This window comes from Hemicordylus capensis, chromosome 15, assembly GCF_027244095.1.
Source record: "Hemicordylus capensis ecotype Gifberg chromosome 15, rHemCap1.1.pri, whole genome shotgun sequence".
In the NCBI taxonomy this organism is placed as follows: domain Eukaryota; kingdom Metazoa; phylum Chordata; class Lepidosauria; order Squamata; family Cordylidae; genus Hemicordylus; species Hemicordylus capensis.
In genome coordinates this window covers 12853670-12878292 of record NC_069671.1, presented here as the reverse complement: position 1 = coordinate 12878292, position 24623 = coordinate 12853670, and the positions used below count along the sequence as shown (strand labels likewise).

The 24623-nt window shown below is 49.4% G+C and overlaps 1 protein-coding gene across 11 annotated transcripts in view; it reads right to left on the bottom strand.

Annotated features, from left to right (window-relative positions):
* Positions 1–3726: 3726 nt before the first annotated feature.
* The window catches only part of ATXN2 (ataxin 2), a 66166-nt gene continuing 45269 nt past the window's right edge, over positions 3727–24623 (bottom strand). For 6 of the 11 annotated variants that reach the window (XM_053280014.1, XM_053280016.1, XM_053280023.1 and 3 more), the window contains 10 exons: positions 18212–18275; positions 17970–18122; positions 15459–15525; positions 14050–14234; positions 13358–13490; positions 10513–10566; positions 8022–8167; positions 6176–6403; positions 5250–5418; positions 3727–4434 (listed from right to left, as the gene is read on the bottom strand). In XM_053280014.1, the coding sequence (XP_053135989.1) occupies positions 4406–4434; positions 5250–5418; positions 6176–6403; positions 8022–8167; positions 10513–10566; positions 13358–13490; positions 14050–14234; positions 15459–15525; positions 17970–18122; positions 18212–18275 (1228 nt within the window). In that variant the 3' untranslated portion in view covers positions 3727–4405. Of the gene's footprint in view, positions 4435–5249; positions 5419–6175; positions 6404–8021; positions 8168–10512; positions 10567–13357; positions 13491–14049; positions 14235–14255; positions 14733–15458; positions 15526–17969; positions 18123–18211; positions 18276–24623 lie in introns of those variants that run through there. The other 5 variants (XM_053280015.1, XM_053280017.1, XM_053280018.1 and 2 more) reach the window with 4 other exon arrangements.

Here is a 24623-nt window from a genome sequence, read left to right as displayed (position 1 = left end):
ATGGTATGCCACTCCTCCTCCTTCAGGGAAGCAGGCGTGGGGCAAAAGGCAGCAACAACCTGCAAAAACCACAGGATCTGGCTTATTAATAATAATAATAATAATAATAATAATAATAATAATAATATTTATATCCTGCTCTTCCTCCAAGGAGTCCAGAGTGGTGTACTACATACTTAGGTTTCTCCTCACAACAACCCTGTGAAGTAGGTTAGGCTGAGAGAGAAGACTGGCCCAGAGTCACCCAGCAAGTCTCATGGCTGAATGGGGATTTGAACTTGGGTCACCCCAGCCCTAGTCCGGCACTCTAACCACTACACCACGCTGGCTTATCAAAGATAGGGGCAGAACATATTGTGTGCCACACCACTGAGCAAAGGCCTTCCATGTTGACGGAATAGATTTTAACAGTGGAGGCCAGGATTGTACTCTGGACTGACCCCGAATAACCACAGGCTGCTAGAGGCCCCACTCAATTTCCAAGCATATAGATTGAGCCATTCTGGCTCCGGAAGGAAAACTGGTCCCTGGCGGTGCTGATGAGGGTGGGACCCCAGAGCCACGGGTGCCTCTAGGGACAACTCCACCAGCTCAGAGAACCAAGGCTGACACGGCCAATGTGGCTCGCAGTGGCGAATTCTGCACACCGACTGGGAATCATAGCGACCAGAGGCAAGGCATATTTTAGACCGTACGGACAAGGGGCCGTCAGTGCATTCATGCCCTCGGCCCCTGGGGACAGGTATCTTGACAGAAGCTGAGGCAGCTTGGTGTTTGCCACGGTGGCCAACAAGTTGATCACTGGCCAGCCAAAACTCTGGACGATCAGTTTGGTCACTCCACCTGACTTATCTTAGCCAGTCTGCTGCCATATTGAGAACCCCCTTGACATGACTGGCCTCCGCCCAGGCCAGCAGTCTGTCTGCCTCCCTCATCAGGGCTCGGGAGCTCGTGCCCCCCTGGCAACTGATATGGGCCTTTGAGGACCAGAATGTGACAGTTTTGGAGAACAGGCAGGAATTCTTGGAGTACATACCTTATTGCCCATAGCTCTAGCCAGTGTATGGTGTTTGCCTTTTCTGCCTCAGACCAGAGCCCCTGTGCTAGAAGATTGTGCAGGCTGGCGTCAGTTGTGACCTGGACTCAGGTGACCTGGACTCAGGTGACCTGGAGGAACATGACCCCCTTTAGAGCGGCCGATGATGTCCACCAGATGAACGATAGCAGGACGCACCTCGGCAAGTTGACCTTGAGCCTGGACCATTCCATAACCAGATTCTGCCATAGCAGGAGGAACCACTGGAGTGGCCAAGTGTGGAACTGCCCCCATGGAACTATCCCTATGGTAGAGATCATAATCCCCTGTAGCTGACTCAGGGAAAAGATTCTGGCCCTGGGCCACTGGACTAGTGTCTGGCACTTGGCCACCGACTTCTTCCTGAGGAAGTGAAACCACCCCCTGAACTGTGTCGATATATGCCTCCAGATGCAGGATCTTGGTCCGGGGCTTTAGAGAACTTTTCTGGACATTGATGATGAAGCCGTGGGACTTGATCACCGAGAAAGTGGACTGGACATCCCCTAGGCTCTTCTGGACCGACTGAGACCTGATGAACAGATCATCTAGATGAAGGTAAAGGTGAACTCCCTTGGTCCTCAAGTGCGCCACAAGTGCCACCATGATCTTGGTAAACATCCGTGGTACAGTTGACAGGCTTAAGCGGAGCACCCGATCCTGCCCTGCTAACTGGGCAAAGAGGCACCTTTTTAACATGGTGATTCTCTTTATTTAGTGCGGGGAGAATAACTGGCCCTATCCACCCCCAGCACAATACTTCCAGTGACTGTTGCTTGACTGTCTGTCTTATGTTTCTTTTTAGATTGTGAACCCTTTGAGGACAGGGAGCCATGTTATTTATTTATTTATTTATTCTCCATATAAACCGCTTTGGAAACTTTTGTTGAAAGCGGTATATAAATATTTGTTGTGGTTGGCAATAGCTGTTGCAGTAGGCAAAACGAAGAAAGCACCTGTCCTGGGTGTCCATGGGCACGTGGAGGTAGGCCTCCTTGAGGTCCGCCGAGGCCAAGAAGTCCCCTTTTTGAATGGCCATCAGAATTGATCGAAGTGTCTCCATCCAGAACCCCTTCTTTCTCAAGAACTTATTAACGAATTTGAGGTCCAGGATGGCCCTCCACTCACCATTCTTTTGGGGGACTAGGAAGAGGATCGAACAAACACCCAGCCCCCTTTCCTCCATAGGCACAGGTTCGATGGCCTGAATCTGCAGCAAGTGATGGATGGCCTCCAGCATCAAGGTATGCTTGGCTCTCTTGTGCGACCTCGGAGAAGCCAGGAATCAGTCTGGGGGCTGGGAAGCGAGTTCCAGGGAATAATGTTGAGACACGGTCTGAATGATCCAGGCATCTACACACGTTGACCGCCAGGCAAGCACAAATGCCTGCAACCTGCCCCCCACCTGCATAAGGTCCAGGGGCTGACCCTGAGAGCAATCATTGGTTGGAACTGCGTTTGTCGTCCGGTCTGCTGGGGCCTGTGGGATGCATTGTCTCGAAAGGAGAATTTTGGCTTAGACCAGGCAAACCTGTCCTGCCTACAGTATTGAAAGCAGAAAGGTGGCTTGGACCCCCTGAAATGTGAGGGTGTGTGGACTGAATGGGCATAGCCTTCTTTTTATCTTTCGTCTCAATTAAAATGGGCTCTAAACTCTCCCCAAACAACTTGCCCCTTTTAAAGGCTGACTTGGCTAGATTACTCCTAGACTTTTGGTCAACCTTCCAGTTCTTTAACCATAGCATCCTACGAACAGTAACGTCCGACACTAGAGATCTGGCAGACAACTGGGTAGTGTCCAATGAAGAATCAGCCATAAAGGCTGCTGCTTTGCCCAACTTGTTTAGCCCTTGACGCAACTTAGGAAGCTCTGGTGGAACAAGGGGCAACAATTCCTTCACCCACAATATAGAGGCCCTGGCGAATATGGAGTTAGGCACAGACTCCTGCACTGAAAAGGATGTAGCCTCATGCGACCTGCATAAGGCAGCGTAGCATTTCTTGTTATCCTGGTTTTTAAGTACGTCATCACTGTCCTTTGGAAGTACCACTCCCGTCTCCAAGGCCGCCACCTCAGCATCTATGGGAGGTACCCTCAGTTTTTCCATTATTGGCTTGGGTGAGGTGTAGAAATGCTTAACCTCAGGAAGGGGCCCTTTACTTTCGGTAGGCTTGTCCCGTTCTGCCTGAATAATGTTCAAAAATAGCTGTGGGCTTGGAACTCACACCTCTGGTGCCTGCAGGGATGGGAGTACCTCAGGATCCCCCCTCTGGCTGGTTCAGGTCTGTTCAGGCAGTACAAGGCACTTTTGAAGAGACCTGTTAAAAGACATCCCCACGCTCGGAGCTCTCTCTCTCATGGGTTAGAGGAAGTTCCTCCTATCATACGAGCAGAGCTTTCTCCCTCTCCTTTCATCTACTGATGCCCCCTACCACCTGCCAGAATGTTTGCTTGCCAGACTCACAGATCTGCACGGGAGGGAGTCGTTTTTTAAAAGGTGAACGCTGCTCCTTCTCTTGGCTATCCAAATGTCCATTTAGGGGCCCTCTCTTCTTCGACATGCTGCTGCCATGCTCAACTTGATTTTACTCTTGGGCGGGGGGGAGAAGCAAAGGCGACAAGTTAAACCAGGCAGACGCCAGAAAGTAAGTCAGTTTTTAAAACTTTTTTTATTTTTAATTTTTTTTTAAGCTTTTATTTTATATTATCTACAAAGTAAAAGTTTCCTTTTAACTTAAAAGTTATGCTGCTGCCTCACGACAGCGATTTCCCCCCTCATCAAACATGATTTTATAAATAATAAATTCATATCTGTTTGATGATTAGGACTTGCTTTTTCTGAACTTTTTCATTAGAAGTAAAAGGGATTTTTTAAATTCTTGATTTTATTTTTACTTTTAGTGAGAGTAGCAGCAAGATTCGCTCTTGTTACTTCTTTCTCTAGCCGATGAATTCATAACTTTGAAGGGTTGTTTTAAAAAATAAATAGCTTTTTCCAGTTTTCCCCCCCCTCCGGCAAGCGGAAGTGGGGAGGAATGGACCTCCCCTCTCCCCGCTTTTGACACAACACATGGAATTATGGATGTGGTTTCTACATGCCTTTTCCTCAGTCCAAATTTTTCCCACTGCAAGGTGAACAGTTAGCATTCCTATTGGATGTTACAAGATTTTTCTCTCTCTCAAAACAAAAATAAGTGCAATACTAAGATTTTGTTTCATTTTTCTTTTGTTTCTGTGCTTCCAAGTTGGTAGAAGCAGGAGAGGAAAGCATTTGGCCTAAAAAAGAAAAAAAAAAGTAGATCCAGCCTCACAGTTACTCCAGGTCAGCTTTACAACTGCTGTTGATGGTGGGTTTGTACTGTTCAAAGAGAAACCAAAAAAAAAAAAAAGGAGCGAGAAAGAAAGAGAGAGAGAGAGAGAGAGAGAGAGAGAGAGAGATGAGACCTGCAACAGATACCCTAAAGCCCTGAATCAAGGGCAATTTAAAAAAAACATTATTTAGCTGCAAGAGACAACTATTAGCTGCTTTAATCTAGATAAGCAGAAGGAGAACCACGTTAACTGTCTCTTCCTGGTCCTCAATACATCTGGATTCATATCACTGGACCTCGATAATTTATTGCTCACTGGGGTGACAAGGACTTCTTCTGCTCTTAAAAAACAGGATTTCTCTCTCTCTCTCTCATTCATAAGCAAGAGCACCATCAAGGACACAATACTCCTGTTGGCATCCCAAGGGCCCCATTAACAGAGCAACCCCCCCAGTCTCAGAAGGGTCATTTCATGTGTTGGGGAACAAAGAGATTTCAGTGGGCGAAGGCAAAAGTTGCAGCAAGGTTCAAAGGCTGTCTCCTGGACATATTAAAGGGGGTGGGGACAACCAGACAGGCAGGTGCTCCCAAAGGACAAATCACATATGGTCAGGGGGACAGAGTATCCATCCACCCTCCCTAAATCAAGTACAGCAGAATCTTCCTGAAGAGCAGTTCTGTTGAGAGGAGAAGGCATTCTAGCTCCTTCCTGGAGATCAAATCCAACCTCTGACAACATCCTCTTTCTCCCCTTCATCTTTCCTGTATCATTCTCCACCTGCATCATTCTCTTTCACCCCTTCTCCCCCTGCCTGCCTTCTGGCAACCTGCTGTAGATGTAGTGCGCGCACGCTCCTCTCACCTGAAGGGTGTGTCATGTAGGGGAAGTGTGTCGCTGTCGAAACTGGAATATGTAGTGCACTTTGTGCAATGGCAGCTTGGGCCCCACCGGGTGGTGGCTGGGTCGTCATGAGCATCATCGGAGCATGGGCAGTTGGGTGAGAAGGAGCCATCCCCGACTGCACATGGGCCTGGAACAAAGAGCTCTTCTTTAGTCACAAGGAGGGAGGGGCCCACTCCCGGCTGCGGGACTCCCAGCTGCAGCACGGGAGCCAGAAACACTGAGCCATTCATTTGGGGGCGGCTGGCTGCAGCGACACTGAGCTCCAGGCTCCAGGTCTCACAGCATCACACGAGACCCCCTTCCCTTCCCGCTCAAGAACCGGTGAGGTTTGGGGAGGTCATAAAGTGGGAGGTGGGTGGGAAGACACCTGCACAGGGCATCCGTGTTCTCTGCTCGACAGAGAGGAGGAGGATTTGTAGGGGGTGACGAAGGGAGAAAAACCCACCAGTCAGATCCCTTAGAAAAAGGGCATGAACCTGCTTAGCATACAGAGAAATAATCTAAACTGAGCTCAACAGTGCCAGCGCCAGAAAACCTCTTCTATTCAGATGCAAAGATACTGCCCCCATCACTGGTGACAAACTCCAGTAACATGTTGGAGAGGAGAGAGACCTGGGATTTCGCAGTGAATTCCATAATCAGCAGATCCCAAGGGACCCTAAAATAATCATGCACATTCCCTACAGAACAGCTGTTCTTTGGCACTGTAGGTACAGCAAGAACACGACATCTACCCGTGGACTCCTCCAGTGCAAAACAACCTGAGATCACCCTTCTTGGAACAAGCCCCACATTAAGGAGTCGTTACTCACAGAATCTCCACCTTCCTCAGCACTGAAACTGTATTTGGAGCTCAGCCAAAATCACACCGGAGATTGTGTTACCTGGGGGATATGGGCCATGTGTGGTGGGTTGGTGTAGGCAGGCTGAACGTGGGAAGGATGGATGGCAAAGACTGTCTGTTGTGCCGTTGGGAAACTGCTCTGCGGAGACTGCGTGTTTGAGCCTGGGGTCATGGAAGGAGGAGTTGGCGCAAGACCGGTGTGATAGATGGCAGACTGCTGCTGGGCATTTGTCAAATGGAGGGCCTGGGCAGCCTGGTGTTGATGGGGCTGTAGAAAAAACAGAAACAAGAGATGGGGGAGTGGCTCACTGATGCCATCCTGAGCTTATGGTATCACCCCTACTCTGCTGTTGTCATTATGATAGGCATGCGCATGGTCTCTGCCAGGTTTCCTTCTACTGTATGGTAGCCACCAACAGCAGCAAGTATCACAGCACAAGGACACCTCACTGGGAAAATCTCCTGTTTTGTTAGGGAAACAAATTGTCAAACCAAATACTGGTGTAAATTTAATCTGCCTGACATAAAACGTAAATGATTTAGTACTAATTTGGGTTGTTGTTTTTTTAAAGTTTGTATATCCTGTCTTTTGCCATAATGGCCTCAATGAAAAACACAATATTAAAACAACAAGAACACAAAGGAACTCCAGAGAAAGAGAGAAAGGACTATGATTTGGGGCTCCTTGGGAGTTGGGGAGGGCAAGACAGTTCGGAAGCGTTTGTATGCCCTAGTCAGGGACGCTGCCCACTCCTCTGAGGCTCATCTTTGTTCTCCGTGGCTGCCCTGCCCTTGGTAGGGTTCCAGCACCGGCTGTGCGGGCTGCGGAGGAACTGAGGTTTCAGCATGGACCTGGGTGACATGGGTGGTCCACTTCGCTTGTTGAGGAGGTGCCGTTTCCCCCTTGGGAACGAGGATGTGGAGGATGCCCTGTCGCCTTTGCTCCATAGCGAGAAAAGGAAGGAGGAGGGTGGAGGGCAGCAAGAGAGGACAAAAGGAGAGGAACGGAGGAGGGATTTCGTGTGTGTGTATAAGAAGAAGGGATAAGCAGGAGAAAATTGCGGGAAAGGAGAAACAAGGAGGCCAGAAGGCAGGAGGAATCAGGAATAAGAGCTAGAAGCAGCTAGCGAAAAAATGACTTTCTCTGGAGCGAGGCAGGACAACAGAACTGGGAGGGGCTATCTTCTCCTGCCTTTTAAAGGCTCTGCCTGATCATTTGTCCTGCCTCTGGAGCGTGCGGGTGAGGATAACCCACGTGAGATGTCCTCACCCAGAAGCCGAGAAAAACAGCAGCTAAGAGACCATAAAGAGAAAGGTCGTCAATACCAATACCACCAGGGGAGAACAGGGTGGACTCCAGCTGGTGCTAAGCAAGATGGCACCATGCAAACCTGTCTATGGAGAGAGGCTGATCATTGGAGTTGTCCTGGGATGGCCAATCTGAAGAAAGCAAGTGCACACTGGCCAGTACCATCAGCTGGCCATGGGAGGTTGCACCCCATTTCCCAGAAAGAACCACACCGGAAATGGCTACCCCACTGAGGCCCACAAGGGACTCTCACAACTTTGTTTCCAATGCCAGTCAATGCCTGAAGGGCTACTGCTCCCTTTTGTCTGCAATGGGCAAGTTTTAAAATAAAGTTCATGTGTCTGACAAATAAAAAATGAAATGTAACAGTAACTATGCATCCCTCCAACCTGCAGCGGCCAGCTCCTTTCAGTGGGCACCAGCAGTGTCCATCTGTGACCGATCCGGAACTGCCTGCCACCATTACAGGGCTGCTGGCTGCAGAATGATGCCCCAGGCTGCCACTGACTCCAGGCACACATGAGAACAACACAGGAACCAGCTCCTGACCACACCGGCTACCAATCGAGGCCCTTACCTGCACTGGGTTGGGAACAGGGTGGCTTCCCCCATGTGGGCTCTGCTGTTGCCCTGTGGGTGTGGCAGAAGGCTGTGGGTGGGGTGGGTGTGGATGCAGGGTGGCGCTGGGATGGGCGTACTGCTGAGCAAGAGAACCAGTGGAAACTAGGAAGGAAAAGACAAGAAAACAAATGGAAACTCAACCCCTAGTACCAGCAGCACAGACGACTCCCTCAGCTTTCGAGGTTTCTCTTTTAAGTAGCTACTTTTCTTACCTTGCATCAAACACTCTGGTTCATTTGAAAACAATGCAGAAGTCAGCCAGTTCAGACACTCTATCAGCTCAATTCCATTTTTCTTGTTATTGCAATGCATCAGGCTACAAAGTGTTTGTGTGTGTGTGCGTGTGAGAGAGAGAGAGACATTGGCTACTGGGGATGGTGTACATTCTCTCTTTCTCTCCTTCTGATAGTAGCCATATCGCCCTGGTCTTGGGTTGCTCTTTCTCTCCTTCAGGTCCTATTGCAAACTTAGTTCTTGCCACAAAATTCCAAATCTTTTTTTTTTTTTTTTTTTTGGAGGGTTGGGAAGGATTACTCCTCTTTGCCACAAAATTGTGTGCAATGAAGGACAAATCAAGCTTCATTTTCCTTGTTCCTTCTGGAGGCAACACGGAGGTTTTCTAGCTTACAATCTTGGCCCTGGACTCTTCAGTTCCTCTTTGAGCAAACAGAGAAGCAAGAGGGCAAAGTGGGAACCCCCTTTTTTCTGAAACAGATAGAAGCTGACTATTTTGCGTGTGGGGGGCGGGGCAGGGCATGTACTTCTTGAATGAACCAGCCCAGAGCTGTCAGTCAGGATATAGAAAAAGGCCAAACTTAGGTTCAAAACTCACTGCAGACAAGCCAAGGACGACCCAGAACTTGCAGCAAAAGTATCTAGAGGGTATGTAATTTGCCTTTATAGCTACCACCACATATGTCAAAAATACATCCAGAGGAAAAACCACTTGTCTGTTGCATGTCAGATCATCCACATGATTAGTCTCCTTGCTAAGAAGCAACACAAAACAGGAAAAGTTCACCTTAGAAGTCCAAAATGAGCCCATGTGGTTTCCTTCCAGCTCCCCCTCAACCTCACAGGTTTCCTGTCAAGCAGCAATTGGGGACTGAATATCCCGTTGCAGCAGGCCACATTTGGCTCTCCGCAAGGGATTCTTTTAAACATAAAAATGTCAGCAAGAGGAAGGAGGAATCAGCAACAGAAGGAAATCCTTTTGGAAAGGCAGCAGAATGCTGAGAAGGAAACTACAAACTGTTACTGTAACCCCATGAAAAATCAATTGCCAGGGCAGCAGGCAGTGGAGAAAGAGAGAAGGAGGAAGAGGCTGGCCAAATTAAACACCACTTTAGATCCTGCTTGTAGGAAGAGTCAGTGCTTTTCCATGGACTCAGAGAAAATGGAGTGAAGGTGAAGGCCACCACAAATTAGTGCATGTTGCTGTCAGACCCAGTAAGACCACTGCAGGAATGCTCGAAAGCAAAACCGCTCTCTCACTGCGTAAATACATTCAGAATGACAAACATGCACATTACAAGCGTTACAGTGGATTTGGTTTGTAACAATGAAGGTCTATTAAAAAGGAATCAACATGTTGAAATAATTTCAATGCACCAAACCAAGCTATGCCCTCTAAATCAACGGGTTGCAGGTGAGCAGCTAACACTTGAGACAGCTTCATACAGCAGCTCTCTGGCCTGGAACAGACAGGACTTCTTGGATCAAGAGGAGCTCTCTCTGGCCCTAGCTGACACTCCTGACTGTGTTCAGAGCAGTCTGCTCCATGTGCGATGGAGTATACAAAAGGAAATAGTTCTTCTGGGAGAGGTGGGAGATCTAGGGGCCTGCATGACCACGGGTGTTGAGAATTCCAAGCTCTCTGCAGAATTTCATCCTGCGCAGCCCTTGCGGTTTAAAAAGCAAGTTTCCAAGCAATGCCTGCTTTGGCCCAGGGTTCAACTAGGTCTCTCAGGACACACAGTTCCAATGCTGAGTACAATCCTTCCCTGCAGCATCCAATCCCAGCCCTTGTCCTTTCAAAACCTCCTTACCTCCACCCTATATATCCTACCCCAAGGATCAACTCTCCTTTTCCTAACCCCCAAACCTATTCACAACAAACCATTTGTCCTCATAGCTATATACAAACTCCAGGTTGGTCCAAGGAAACATTAAGAAACAAAAAACTGGACCAGCTTTCACTGCTTCACCAACTTTGGCCCAGCTGGTTTTACCTTTCAGAAACAAAGACTCTCCGTTTCCTCAGACAGCTTTTTTCCGGAACCTTTTTACAAGTTCACTCTCCGGCTGACAAGTAAGCTTCCACTAAAACTGAGCTAGTTTGGTGCAAAGACAAAGGACGTCCATTCAACAAGCTTATTCCTTCGACACAGAATCTTTCAAATAAGTTTACTGTACAAAACAAAGTTAGTACAAAAAACCCAACTCACTGGCAAAGTAGAAAGAAGGGCCTGTCTCCTTGCTGAAGGGTATTTTGGGACATGCTGAATTTGGGAAATAGAAAGGGAAATTAGCCGTGTGCCATGAGATGAAAGCACAGCTTCCAGTCTTCTGGAAAGGTTGACAGACAACAATTGTTTTCATGCACAATTAGATTTGCAATTAAGAACAAATTAAAGAAATCCCCAACTGAATACAATCTTCAGTTGATCTGCGACAGTACCAAAAATGTCCACTATTAAATGTTCCACATTCCATTAATAACCACAGTATCAAGCATAAGGATAAAAAATATTTTAAATTGATTTGCAATAAAGATAAACACATTTGCTGGTTGTGGGGGAACAAGTTGCAATCCCAGAAAACTGGATTCTTCAGTATGCAAAGCCCTCTTTCCCCAAATATTGCTCAGTTAAGCATATTAATTTTATTATTATTATTTAAAGTAGAGACAGATAACCAAATCAGCAGAGAGAATCAGACATAGAAAAATACTGGATAAAACTGAAGCAGAACCAGGTTCAAGCACAGAAACAAACCACAGCTGCATTTACATGCTAGAAAAAGCCTTTCAGTCTTAATAGGAGTTCTGCAATTAGTGGCTGCTCCTATTTACACTGTATGGCTTTGTGGAGCACTAAGGGAGGGGAAAAACAACTGAAGAAAAAATCCCTCTGCACATCTTGCTGGTCAGTGGAAATAACAGTAACAGACCAAGTACTTGTCCTTCATACAGTTTTTTAGTATGCACAATGTTTCATATATAGCATCTCAGTAACCCTCACAACAATCCTGTTCAGTCTTATCCCCATCCTGCAGATGTGGGAGGTGATGAGCCTGGGGAAAAGCAGCTCTAGCCCTGATGCTGGGAACCCCTTAGGTTCCGGCAACTCTGAGAATGCAGGCGTATATGTGGATGAGCATCCTGTGTGTGGCGGAGTCTCACCAAACACAGAAAAGCCAGGGAGACATGGGGAGGATCCCTTTGGGAAATGTAAAACCCAAGGGGTGACTGGCCAGGCCAGGGCTGCACAGCTTGGGCCCTTCTGAAGAAGTTGGCCTACAACTCTCATAATCCCCGACTACGGGCCATTATGGCTGGAGATTATGAGAACTGTAGTCCAAACACAGCCAGAGGGCTGAAGCTACTACTACTACTACTACAAATATTTATATACCGCTCTTCAACCAAAGTTCTCAAAGTGGTTTTGCACAGAGAAATAAATAATACGTAAATAAAGTGGTCCCCCGTCCCAAAAGGACAATCTAAAAAGAAGCATAAGGCAGAGACCAGCAACAGGCGCTGGAGGGATGAGGTGCTGGGGCTGGATAAGGCCAGTTGCTCTCCCACTGCTCAATGTAAGAGAATCAAGACTTTAAAAGGTGTATCTTTGCTCAGTTAGCTGGGCAGCCTTGGCCTAGGCCGTTCTGCCCACCTTGGTTCTTCACCGCCCTGAGCCATTTTTGGAAGGGCAGTACAGAAATCAATCAATCAATCAAATAAATAAGACAGCTCGTACCAGGCTTTCCTGCTGCTGTCTCTCCTTCCAAACAGCAAAGCTCCAGGAGGAGAAGGGGGAGGCCTAACAACATACTTTATTTACCAGAACAGAGGGCAACAATGAATGTAAGGTGATGCCTTAAAAGAAAGAGGCTAAATACAGGTTATCCCTGTAATTATCCAAACGAAAGAAGAATCTGAATCTAAGACGACCCCAGCCCCCTCATATGTAAGAGGAAAGAAATGGGGGAAAGCTCATCTCAGATTTGGGGTAAATACGGTAACTCCTGGTAGCCATCCCCCCACCCCAAAAGCCAATACCATCCCAGCCCAAGAGCACCTAATAGCCACAAGAGTGCTCTGAAGTCACACTCACACTCAGGCGATGCTGGCCAGGATTCTGCCCGCAGAATAGCCCATGGAGGCCAGAATGCACCCACTCAGCAACTGGACAGTCTGCCGTAAGCAAGCACACCCAGAACAGTGAATGGAGCTGCTTCGCTTTCTACCAACCAGTAGAGAGCTTGGAGGAGGACTCAGGGTGCCACACACCCCCTGGGCTATCTTTCTAAGGCACGGTGTTCTTTGCGTGTCGCAAAGCTCAGTCCGGGCCGCTGCTTCCTCTGTCCTAACAACTTCATGTCCAAGGATGGAAAGGGCACAACTCACTCGCCAAGCTGAGCGCTGCCCAAGATTGCAACAGGTTCTGTGCAAAGCGAGGCTAACGGCCTCAAATTCTCAGCACACACGAAAATGGTCAAAGAGCAGGGCTGGGAGTTCAGATGCCGGGGCGAACAGGTCGTCCCCCACAAGTAGGGAGTGACCTCTGCAGAGATTAATGATCTGTGTCAGCTCATTCACACCTTCAAGTGATAACATGCGTATGTGAATGGAGGAGAAACAACAGAACATAAGAACTGCTGGATCAGGCCCAAGGAGGCCCATCTCGTCCAGCATCCTGTTCCACACAGTGGCCCACCAGATGCTGTTGGAAGCCACAGGCAGGAGCTGAAAGGGGCCTGCCCTCTCTCCTGCAGTTACTCCCCTGCAACTGGTACTCAGAGGCCTCCTGCCTTTGAGGCTGGAGGTAGACTATAGCCCTCCGACTAGTAGCCGATGATAGACCTCTCCTCCGTGAAGGTAGCCACTCGGCTACGGCCCCATCCCCTTGGTTCATGCTCTACAACAGCACTTCAAATCTCTAAGGCGGATTTCCTAACTGGTCTCTGTGGATTTTACAGGTCCTCCAGTACCAAGGGCAGCTTTTCTCTGCTCAAGCCAGTCAATGTGGCCTCCAGGCAAAGCCTCAAAAGAGAACCTGAAACATGTCCTACCATACATCGCATGCGTCTGCTCGTGTGTCGCGTACTGCGTGGCGGTGGAGGAAACCAAGCCAGGCTGCGGGTGTGTCGGAGGCGCCATCATCCTTGCGTTGCCCTGTATTACAGGGCTGTACACATGAGGATGCTGCATTGAAGACATAAAAATCGAGAGGGGGAGAATAAGTCGCCACAGGTAGGTACAGGGAAACCAAGGGCCTCTCTCTTCAAACCGGAGACGCTCAGAAAACGCACCAGGAGACTAAGCCTCAGAGGGAGATTCTCCACCTTATGCTTCAGTTCTGCACAGAAGATTTTCTGGCCCCCCAAATGACAGGCAGACCTCAACATCACGGCACGGGGTAAAACAAAAGTCAAGTCAGTCGATAGAATCGGCCCCCGGGGAGTAGCTGGTGCTGCACAACTCTCTTGCCACTGAATTGGCAACCGGAAAGGTAAACCGATACCCCTCAGGGGCTTTGGCCCCATGACTTCCAGTTGCTGAATCCAAATTTAATATAAAGCGGCACAGACAGTTTGTATTTTGAGGTCTGCCGCTGTGGCACGTTGGCCATTAATGCCAACAGAGCTCCCTCTGAAGTGTTATGTAGCAAGTTCCCCACGGCAAACATGCGGAATGTTAAAAGCCCAAAATGAGGTGCAGAACAAACCAGGGAGGGAGGGAGGGAGGGAGAGAGAAGGTGTACCTGAGACTGATAGTGTGGCACGTGCTGAACGAGAGGCTGGTTGGGGAACTGCTGGGGGCTGTAAGTGACGTACTGCGTAGAATAAGCTGGCGGCGTAGCTACGATGGGAGCCCCGGCAGCAGAGGCTGGGTGCATCATGGGGCTCTGATGGTGCTGGTCTTGCCGCTGCTGGGGCATGTTGGAGACTGTGGAGAGAGAGAAAAGGGGCACCCTAAGGAAAGCACTCCCGCCCCCAAAGGACTATGCCGACATTTCTGTGCACAGCCAGGCAGGACTGCAACACCAACACGCAAAACCGAACACAGCTGAAGCCTCGCGCATTCGTAGCACTCAGAAATCCTGCAGGGTGCGCTTGCTTTAAGGCCACCGTCCAAGAGCGACGTGACCTCAAGGAGAGCTGAGCTGGGCTATGCACTCCAGCAGGTGGCTTCCATCGCAAAAGGAATGAGAAGGTGGTTCCCTGTCCCCAAAGGGCTCACAGTCTAAAAAGCAAGACCAAGGAGACCCCAGCCACAGCCACTGGTGGGACGGTTTGCTGGGGCTGGAGAGGGATGGGTGCTCTCCCCTATCAGAGAACCGCTCTTTAGAAGCAGCAGTGTTGCCCTGCTCCGCTTTCTGTGGAACAGGAAGAGGGAAATATCCATACTTACCCAAATAGAAGACTCTGGATTTAAGACAACCCCCTTTAAAAACAGCGGATAAATACAGGTTATACCTGCATGTACCCAAAAAGAACAGGGCTCTGAATTTAAGACGACCCACCGATTTCTAACACCAAAGAACTTAGAAAAAACTAGAGGTGTGCATGGAACCGCACTTCCACGGTCCGGCACTGGGACTCTTTAAGGGTGGGTGAGGGTGTACTTACCCCTCCCGCCACTTTCCCCTGGCCGGTGCGCCTGTTTTGTAAAGCATTTGGGGCGGCAGGGTACCCGAACGGGCTCCCCGTTCCTCGACAAAAGGCTTCCCTGCCGCCCCAAATGCTTTACAAAACAGGCGCGGTGGCAGGGGGAAAGCAGCGGGAGGGGTAAGTACACCCACCCTCGCCCTTAAAGGTCCACACACAAACCCCCTGGTGCCGAACCGCCAAACCGGCCCAGTGTCTGGAGGCGTTCAGAATGGCCTCCAGACTGGTCCGTGCACATCCCTAGAAAAAACCTGGTCTTGGATTCAGGTAGATACAGTACCATTCCCACCCAGAAGACACAAACATCTAAGAAATCAAGGATACATGAGGAGAGGGAAAGGGAGTTAGACAGGAGTGGACGGAAGGAGGATTCATTGAGGAACAAGGTGGACTGCTAACTTCTAAGCTATCAACAATGTGTGATAGAAGATGGTACAAAGACAAGTTAGTTATTCCACATGCAAGCAGAGTAAAAGAGCATGCAGTGCTGTATTCTTCTCACCTTTACCTGCTCTGTAGGTCTTGGCCTGGTTTACCGGCATGGGGGTCATGGGAATGGAGTACAAAGGCTGAAAGAGAAGGCAATGGGCCATCAGAGGAAGACAAGCACCCCTATTCACGCTTCTCAGGCGCCCAGGGGGTAGGGGGGATGCCCATGCAGCCACACAACCTGGGAGGTGCCCCCAGAGGATTCCTTGCAGCACTCAGAAGATGCCAGGGCAGAACTCTGTCAGGGTTAAGCTTGGGAGCCAACTGCAGCTACTAAGACCCTCAGTTCCCTTAATGCTAGCACGCTCTGGGCCAGTCAGATGCAAGATTAACCCTGGGTTTAGTTATCAGGAGCACAAAGCCTCCCTCGCCTCCTCTTGTGCACAACCAGGGAACTCTGCCACGCCTGGTTTAGCAGAGAACTACAGGAGCCTGCATAATCCATGCCTGACAAACTACAATTTGTCTAAACGATACGATTTGCCCACAAATCACAGTTTGATGTTGGTTTGGGCAGACCACAGTCTGCCGGGTTTGGACCAAAGGGCAAATTATGGTTTGCTGCTAACCCAAGAATGGAAGTGTTCAACGGCTGTGTGGAAGAGGGAGGGGCATGAGACCTAGCTGTGTGCCTATGCATGCTCAGAAAGCTCGCCATTGCTTGGAATCACATTTTAATTTTATTTATTAAAACATTTTTATACCACCCAAAACTCACGTCTCTGGGCAGTTTACAACATCTGAATGCTACCCTTCTTAGCATGAAAGGGCGTTAACAGCAGCATGACCAAGTGCAAGGCCAAAAGCATCTGTATGCTGGCATGCAGAAGGTTCCAGGTTCCCTCCCTGGCAGCATCTCCAAGATAGGGCTGAGAGAGATGCCTACCTGCAACCTTGGGAGAAGCCGCTGCCAGTCTATGTAGACAATACTAAGCTAGACGGACCAATGGTCTGACTTGGTAGAAGGCAGCTTCCTATGTTCCCCCTTCCAAATAGCCACGGAATGCATGGAACTTCCGAATAGCCATTTGGAGATTCCATGCACTCCTATGGCTCTTTGGAAGGAACCAGGGCTTTTCAGTGGGCATTCCCTGTCATTCATTTTAGGACATTCCCTAGAGCACCTGCATGCTCGCCAGCAGAAAGTTCCAAGTTCCCTTGATGGCATCTCCAGATAGGGCTGAGAGAAACTCCTGCCTGTAACTTTGGAGAAGCTGCTGCAATTCAGTGTAGTGTAGAGAAGAGTGAAGCTAGATGGACCCATGGTAGAAGGCAGCCTCCTAAGTTCCTACCGAAAAGGAAGCTAGAGCAGACCGGCTCCCCACACACCACCATGTGGACCAGTGGCTAGCCCATCCAAGCTCCCCCCAGCACTATCTGCAGGTCTGCATGAAGGCAAAAGGTGGGCAGGGAGGGCTTCAAATGCCTGTTAGGACAGCAACTAAAAACAAACGTCTTATCCGAACCTGACCCACGTGCATGTTCCCCACAAACTGGATAGGCCTTTGCAGAGTTATTAAGGCAGCCCCAAAGAGAAAGTGGGGCTCAGGTTTTCAAGTGTCACACTGGGTAAGCCTTGCCAAGAGAGTGGTCCAGTCCCCGATAACCCGGAGGTGGAAATACCAGCAACTCTCTCACAGCTTCCCAAATCTGAGTTCGCCAAGGTATGATGGGGCCGCAGCTCAGTGGGAGAGCATCTGCTTTCCATGTGGAAGATCCCAGGTTCACTCCTGGCAGCATCTCCAGATAGGGCTGGGAGAAACTCCTGCCTGAAACCTTGGAGAGATGCTGCCAGTCAGTGTAGGCACTGCTGAGATGAACCAAAGGTCTGGCTCAGTATAAGGCAACTTGCTATGTCACTGGGACAAGTCCAGAGACATCTGGTACCAGGAAAAATCAATTCAGAGGAGGATTCGGAAAGCACCACCCTTTGACAGGAACTCCCTCGTCCCTCTAACATGCTCTCTTGTACATATCGGTGCCCCACGAACACTGCAGAAGGCGACATGTCCAGAGACGCTGTCAAGGGGTGTCTCTGCTGGAGTTCCACTTGCCAGCCACTTGTGCAAGACTGACAGCCCTGTGGGCCTGGTGCTAAGCCTGTCATTGTGGCAAAGGGCATTGCGGGTGCAATTTCCATTTAATTTATTTTTCTCCTGTTTGTTTAGCCTTATCCAAACTTTGCCTTTTCGACGTGGTGCCTATTTATCTCCCTTACAAGCTTTTGGACCCATTTCAAAAAATAAATCCCTCTGTCACATGAATGCAGGGGTGTGCAATATGTAGGTAGAGGGAGTGCTTAACTCTGCCCGCCAGCTTCCCCCACAGAACCCTCCTGTGCACATGCACAAAGAATTCCCACACATTTCATGGTCCCCGCTGCCTGTAGCTTGCCACCCTGGAACCAGCACCATTCCTCTCGATCTCTCCCTGCATGGTTCTGCCCTTTGCACTCCATTTGCAATCTGCACTCAACACAACAAATGCGCATGCGCTGGCTGCACCGAAATTTTCGCTGTCTTACCTGAACGCCTGGGCTGACGGGAACAGGGTACATCATGTTTGGTGCAAAACAAACGGGCTGGGTGTAGACTGGGGTGGGTTGCTGATGGCCCACCATGGAAGGGCTGGGCTGGGCTGGAGGACGGGGCGACGTTGGCGTGGTGGAAGGCTTGGGCTGCCAAGGAAAAGGAGAGGAGGGACAGCTGAGCTCCAAGCAAGAGCTTAAAAAGGCCAAGCATGTGTGGCTAAGCCCACTACGCTTACCTGAGCAAATGACCGAGGGTTGAATTCCTTTGCGTTCGGATTAAGCGTCGATTTTCTAACTTGTCTAAAAACAGAAGGAAGATGAGTGTCAGAGGCTGCTTTAGAGCCCAACACTGGATTTATTGAGGGGGCTCAGACAGAAGTGCATTTCCAGCAAGGGTGACAGTTTGTGAGCCGGGGGGGGCGGGGGGAACGGGACAGGGCAGGATTACCATCGGTGGGGGTGTGGGGAAAAGGTGATAGCACTGCAAGGCTTTCAGCGAGTTATCGTGCTTTTACTGTCCTGACCATCAGAGGCCTGCAATGACCAAATTTTGAATGGTTTTACAAGCTTTTAAGTCTTAAAAACAAGGAAACAATACTATAAAGTTTCACTGATGTCAGAGGAATGGAAATAAAGATTGGCAGGAACAATTCCTCCAACAATTACTCCATGGAGAGAGTACAATAATTTATTTAATGTTACCCTAACCTTTTCCTCTGTGCAAAGAGAACTGAAATTTTACCCTAATCATTTGCGGGGTAGGGATAAAGAACGGGGGATAACACAGAGAAAGTGCTAAGTGCAACAATGCTATCAACTATTTTCCATCCCTGCCAAAAACCACTACAAACATTTGTCCCCTGAGATGGTACTGAGGGCTTGGCCCATGACTCTTCCCATCCATCTACTGAGGTCATCTTTGTAGAAGCTTCCAACTTCCACTGGGGACAAAGGGAGATGCCTCCTTAGTTTGGGGAGCTGAGGAAACTCCACTCGACTCGACAGAATAAGCACCAGACTTAAAACTGGTCACAAAGAGGAAAAGTGAGGAGAGGGCAGACATGCAAAGCACAAGGCTCTAACACCCCAGATTAACCCACTCTAGAAGGAAACAAAGTCCAGCTAGGGAGGGTCCGGTTGTTCTGATCTGTCAGAGAACAAGTAATTCTCTTAAGAAGTGGTGAGGCTCATGCTTTTCACATCACAAGCACATTGATCTGCAAAGGAACTCCCTGAAAGTGTGGAGAGTCAAAGTCTACCACTTCAGAAAGCTCCTGAGACGCAGCAGTCTCTTTGCAATACCTGTCCATGATGTGCCATTGATGGGGTGACGTCACTGTGGGAGATCCCTTGAGTAAAGCCTCCTGCAGGGGACTAAACCGACACTAACTTATCACATCCAAACCCGGCTGGGGGTCTGGCTTCTTGCCTGGAATACTACCATCTTTGAGCACCTCTAAGAGAGAAAGAGGGGGCCCAGCATTCTGACAATGGTGAATCAAAAATCCCCAAAGTAAAACAGAAAGGGTGGAAGGGAGGGGAGAAGAAGCATCGGTTACTCATCGTGAAGTGCTGGATTTGGGAGCGTATCACATGGGTTATCCTTCGCACATGCTCCAGGAGGCAGTACTATGCAAATTAACAGAGACTTTAATAGCCTGGGAAGGAGAACCCCACCTAGTTCTAGCCAAGTCCAAGGTACAGAGAGAAATTGTGGAAAAAAGAAAGAGGTATGCCAGTAGATGCAGATGCCTGGATGGGTGTCGTGATGTCCTCAAATCCAGCAGCAAGAAGAAGCATTCATGATGAGTAGAGATGTGCATGGAATCGCGGCGGCGCGGTTCAAAGCTGGCAAGGGGCCCGTGTGCGCGGGCGTGCCAGGGACTTCCGGCCATATGCAGCCGACAGGGACAACAGGGCAGCAGGGAGGTACGCTGCCGCCCCGATTAGCTTTCTAAACAAAGGATGCCAGCGGGGAGAAAGTGGCAGGAGGGATAAGTGTACCCTCCCCTACTCTTAAAGCGGCACCCCTGCTGCCTTCGAACCGGCGGAACCACCAGTTCTTCGAACCAGTTCTGCACACATCCCTAATGGTGAGTAACCAATGCTCCTTTCACTGCTGCTGGATGAGGACATCTCGTGTGAGACATGCCACAGCTAAGAACCCTAGGTGGAAGCATCCGTGTCTACTGGGGCGGAATAACCTGTTGGAGGGCACATCTGCCAAAGGCTGCTTGTGTGGAACAATGTAAATCCAACTTGTACTGCTGAGTGAATGTGGACGGAGAAGCTCAAGTGACCGCTCAGCAGATTTCTGAGAGAGGAGCATTAGTAGAAAACGCAGCTGATGTGGCTGCTGATTTTGTCGAGTGCACTGTGATGCAATGAGCTGGTCCTCCGAACACTTCATTTGCCACCGGGATACAGGCCTTAATCCACCTGGTGATGGTAGCTGCGGACTTTCTGTTCCATCAAGGAAGGCAGGAAGGAAACAAATAAGGCAACAGCAGAGCAGAAGGAAGCGATGCCAAGATAGGTACACTTTCAGACAATGTAGCATGTTCCATATAGTCGCCACGCTGATCATGGTGGAGGATTGGGCCTTGGTGAAGAAGGTCCAGAGTCACTGGTAAGAACCAAGGAACCTCTATGGTGAGATGTAGTATTTCTACGAACCATGGCCTCTGTGGTGCCACCAGGATCACCTGAGCCCTGAGGAGATGAATTATGTGTAGCAGGCGGCTGAGGACTGGTACTGGAGGAAAGGCATACAGTAGAACTGGGGGCCATGGGGACGATAGTGTCTCCACTACCTCTGCTACTTCGTAGGGGAATCAGGAGAAGAACCAGGTCATCATTTTGTTGACTGGTGAGGCTAAGAGGTCCACCTGAGGATGGTCCGAGACTTATGTCAGAAAATGTGTGGCTCCATTCGGCCAAGTGCATCTCTTTCCTGCTGAGCCAGTCGGTTTGTGTGTTGAGAGACCCACTAATGTGGTCGGCTATTAGGGAGGCCAAATGAAACTCCTCCCAGTGGAGTAAGAGAGTCATGTCTTAATGGAGATATTTGGACCTGATGCCCTGCTGGAGATTCACATGCACCTTGGTCGTGACATTGTCCATTCCAACTAACACATGTCGGTTTAGGGGGAGAATGCTTAGAGTGCCAGGCAGATGGCTCTGAGCTCCAGCCAACTGATATTGGGGGATTGCTCCTGAGGAGTCCATTTACCTTGAGCCGAGTGTTCATGGCAATGAGCTCCCACAGCCGGACAGACTGGCATCCGTTGTCAGTATTATTCTGGCATGATCCAGGAAAGCCTTGCCTCGAGAGAGGTTGTCCACCAGTGGAAGGAGTGGATGACGTGGTGGAAGTTGGACTCTGGTAGAGTCCAACTTTTGCTATGTCGTTCTTATAGGAAAGGAGGAACCACTAGAGTGGGCATAGGTGGAAGCGGGTCCATGGCTTCCAGTGATGCCATAAGGCCTAAAAGTCTTGCACTGAGGACTGATACAATGGTGGTTGTAATCACCTGATGGATCAGCTGAAGAATATCTAGTATGAGGTCTGGAAGTAGGATAAGGCAATCACGGGAGGTGTCTATTATGACTCTCAGGTGGCGGATCTGGTTGGAGGGGAGTAGGTGGCTCTTGGCTTTGTTCACGAGGAATTCATGGTCAGAAAGCACCCTTAGGATATTGTGCACATCTGACGCTGCAGCTATGAGGGAGGGAGACTTGATAAGGAGATTGTCTAAATAAGAGAATACTCAAATTCCTCTCAGCCGGAGGTGGGATACAAGACGGGCCAGGATCTTTGTGAAGATCCTTGACACTGAGGATAGACCAACGGAAGAGCTTTGTATTGGTAATGCTGACAGGGAGGAGGGAGTGACTCAGTGGATGAATCGGCACGCGACAGTAAACCTCTGTCATGTTTATGGTGGCTGTGAAGTCGGAGTGATGGAATGATTCTGCTATGGACTATAGTTTCTCCATCCTCAACTTTCTGCGTTTGACGTACTTATGAACTTTAAGTCCAGTACTGCTTTCAGGGAGCTGTTTTTTTTTTTTGGCACCATGAACAAAATCCCCTGCCCTTCTGGTGAAATGGTACTTGTTCTATGGCATTAATGGATTTGAGACAATGAATTGCTTGGAGTAAACCTGTGTATTTGGTAGGTGAGTGTGACTGGGGAGTTGGAAGGAAGCGGAGGGTGGGGGTAGGGAGATCAACTCTATCTTGTAAAGATACAACACAAAATGGTGTTGAGGACCCATTAGTCAGATGGAATGTTTATTTCCCACGTGTGGAAGAAGTCAGAGGTGATCTCCCACAACTGAGGGCAGTGAGTCAGGAGAGCTCCCTAGGCTTGGTTGGAATGAGTAGTGAAGGGTTGGTGTGGTTGGTTAGGTGTTCGGAAGTTACTGTTGTATTGTCTGTTCCAGGAGGGATGTTGCGGTCTAAAGTCTCTATCCCTTGGTCTGCAGGCAGGCTGAAAGGGCCTTCATGGCTGCAAACATTTCCTTAAGGGCTTCATGACCAAATAGTTTGGATGATGTACATGGCACTTGTCAAGTTAGTGCATGAGGCTGAGTCTACTTGCCACAAGCTTCTCCTTGCTACAACCATAGAGGCCATGGAATGTGAAGAAAAACAGATTGAATCCAATGCGGTGTTGGCTATAAACACCTGTGCTTTTTGTATTTTAAGGAGTGTTTGCTTTTGGCAGGTAAGATCAGAGGGAGGAGACTGGAGTAGCTCATCCACCCAGAATAGTGATGCTCGTGCAATGATAAAGGTGGAAGCGGAGGTGTGCATGGATAGGTAAGCTGCCTTGTGCCCTTTCTTTAGAGCTGACTCCGTCCACTTTTCGTTGGGGTCTCTGAGGGGAGTGTCCCCATCACGAGGTAGAATGGCAAGACTTTATAGCTTATTAACAAGGGGAGTAGACTTCCTATTTGCTGCTGGTGCTTTCCATTCTTGTTCAACTGTGTCCATACAACAATCAGGAAAAGGGAAGCAAAGATCATGTTTGAGTATTTGGAAGACCAGTGTTTCCTGGGAGGGTGGCTGGCATTCCTGGGCAGCTATCTGCTGGAATCCAGGAGTATGGATGGGCTTTGTTGAATAGCTGTGTGAAATAATCTGTTAGGGAAAGACTTGGAGAATGAGTCAGGGCTTTGGTCATCCAACCATTCTCTAGAGCAGAGATTCTCAACGCTGGGTCCCTGGATTGTTATGGGACTTCAACTCCCATAATCCCCAGCCAAAGGCCACTGGACCTGGAGATTATGGGAGTTGAAGTCCAAGAACATCTGGGGACCCAACGTTGAGAATTCCAGCTCTAGAGTCTTCTACATCTAAATCTGGGTCCTCCGTCCCTGGGATGGGAGTGTCTGGATGCCCTGGAACCATATCTGGGACTTCAACATCAAGGATGGGTGGGTCCAGATCAGGCCCTCTAGGGTATAGATCTGGAGAGATTTTTCTCTTTGCTTCTTTGGAGAGCTGGATGAAGCAGAGGAAGACGACAACTCCTCTCTGACCCTGGCTCACTTAGTGCTTAGAGAACTTGCGCTAGTGCAGCGACTTATCAATCATCCCCTGGAACAAAGCCTGCCAGGCTGGTGGAACTTCCGAGAAGGGAGCAGGTATAGGGGCATTTGGCAGGGAGGGTTGGTTAGGAGGGACTGAGGAGTGGGCATGAAGGCCCAGGTCTCACCAGTTCAGGTGCTGAATCGGGTGTTCCTCCCTCAGACTCTTGCCCGGGGCACACTGGTTGGCTGGGCTGGGATGGAGCTTCCTTCCTGCCTTCATTCAGTCCATCTCAATCGTTTTAGAGGGTTTTTACCAGCAATGCATGGACATTCCTGCTGGGTGCTGGCAGTGGCAATAGAGGGGTCCTCCTGCTGGGGGGCCCTGTCGCAGGTCTGGCCTGAGGTTTGGGACTTCAAGCAGACAGACTACGGGCCATGGTGGTGGCACTGAATGCGTTGTCAGAGGAGGAGAGCCTGCTTGGCGCAGCCATTTTGGAGACTGCATGATGCATGGAGCAGGACCCTGCAATCCAACCGGAACACTAAGAGGCCACGGTGGAGGCATGGAAAGGCCTGTCGGAGTTCTGGGGTCTGTGGGGACCGGCAGGGAAGGCCTGTTGTGACTGGGTCAAAGTCCTGGAGTGGGTGGGCGGGGTGGGCGGGCCCGACAGACCTTCTTGGGGATCTGGGCTGCCCTCTCCTTGTAGGAGCACCAGCGAGGACCTTGTGGCTGTCAGTGTGCTTGCTGCTGTTGAGCAGGTGGTTACTGCATTCTGGTGAGGTATTCTAGGGGGAACGAAAGATGAGGTCTGCTTTCCCGTAGAGAGAAGCACATTCTGAATCCTCTTGGGCATCTGGGCCATAGTGGCCGAGAGACAGGAGAAAAGAAAGAGAACGGGGGGGGGGGGCGTTTTTTAAAGAGAAGAATAGATAGTGCAGAAGATGATTGAAAAATAAGAATATCTATACAGTCCAAGGGTAAGAAAGAGAAAGAGATAGCTTGTTTAGGAAAGTAAAGTCTGTCTCTGGAGCAGGATGCAGAACTAAGAGAACTGGGAGGGTTTCTCCTTCCCAGGCAATTAAAGCGTCTGTTAATTTGCATAGTCC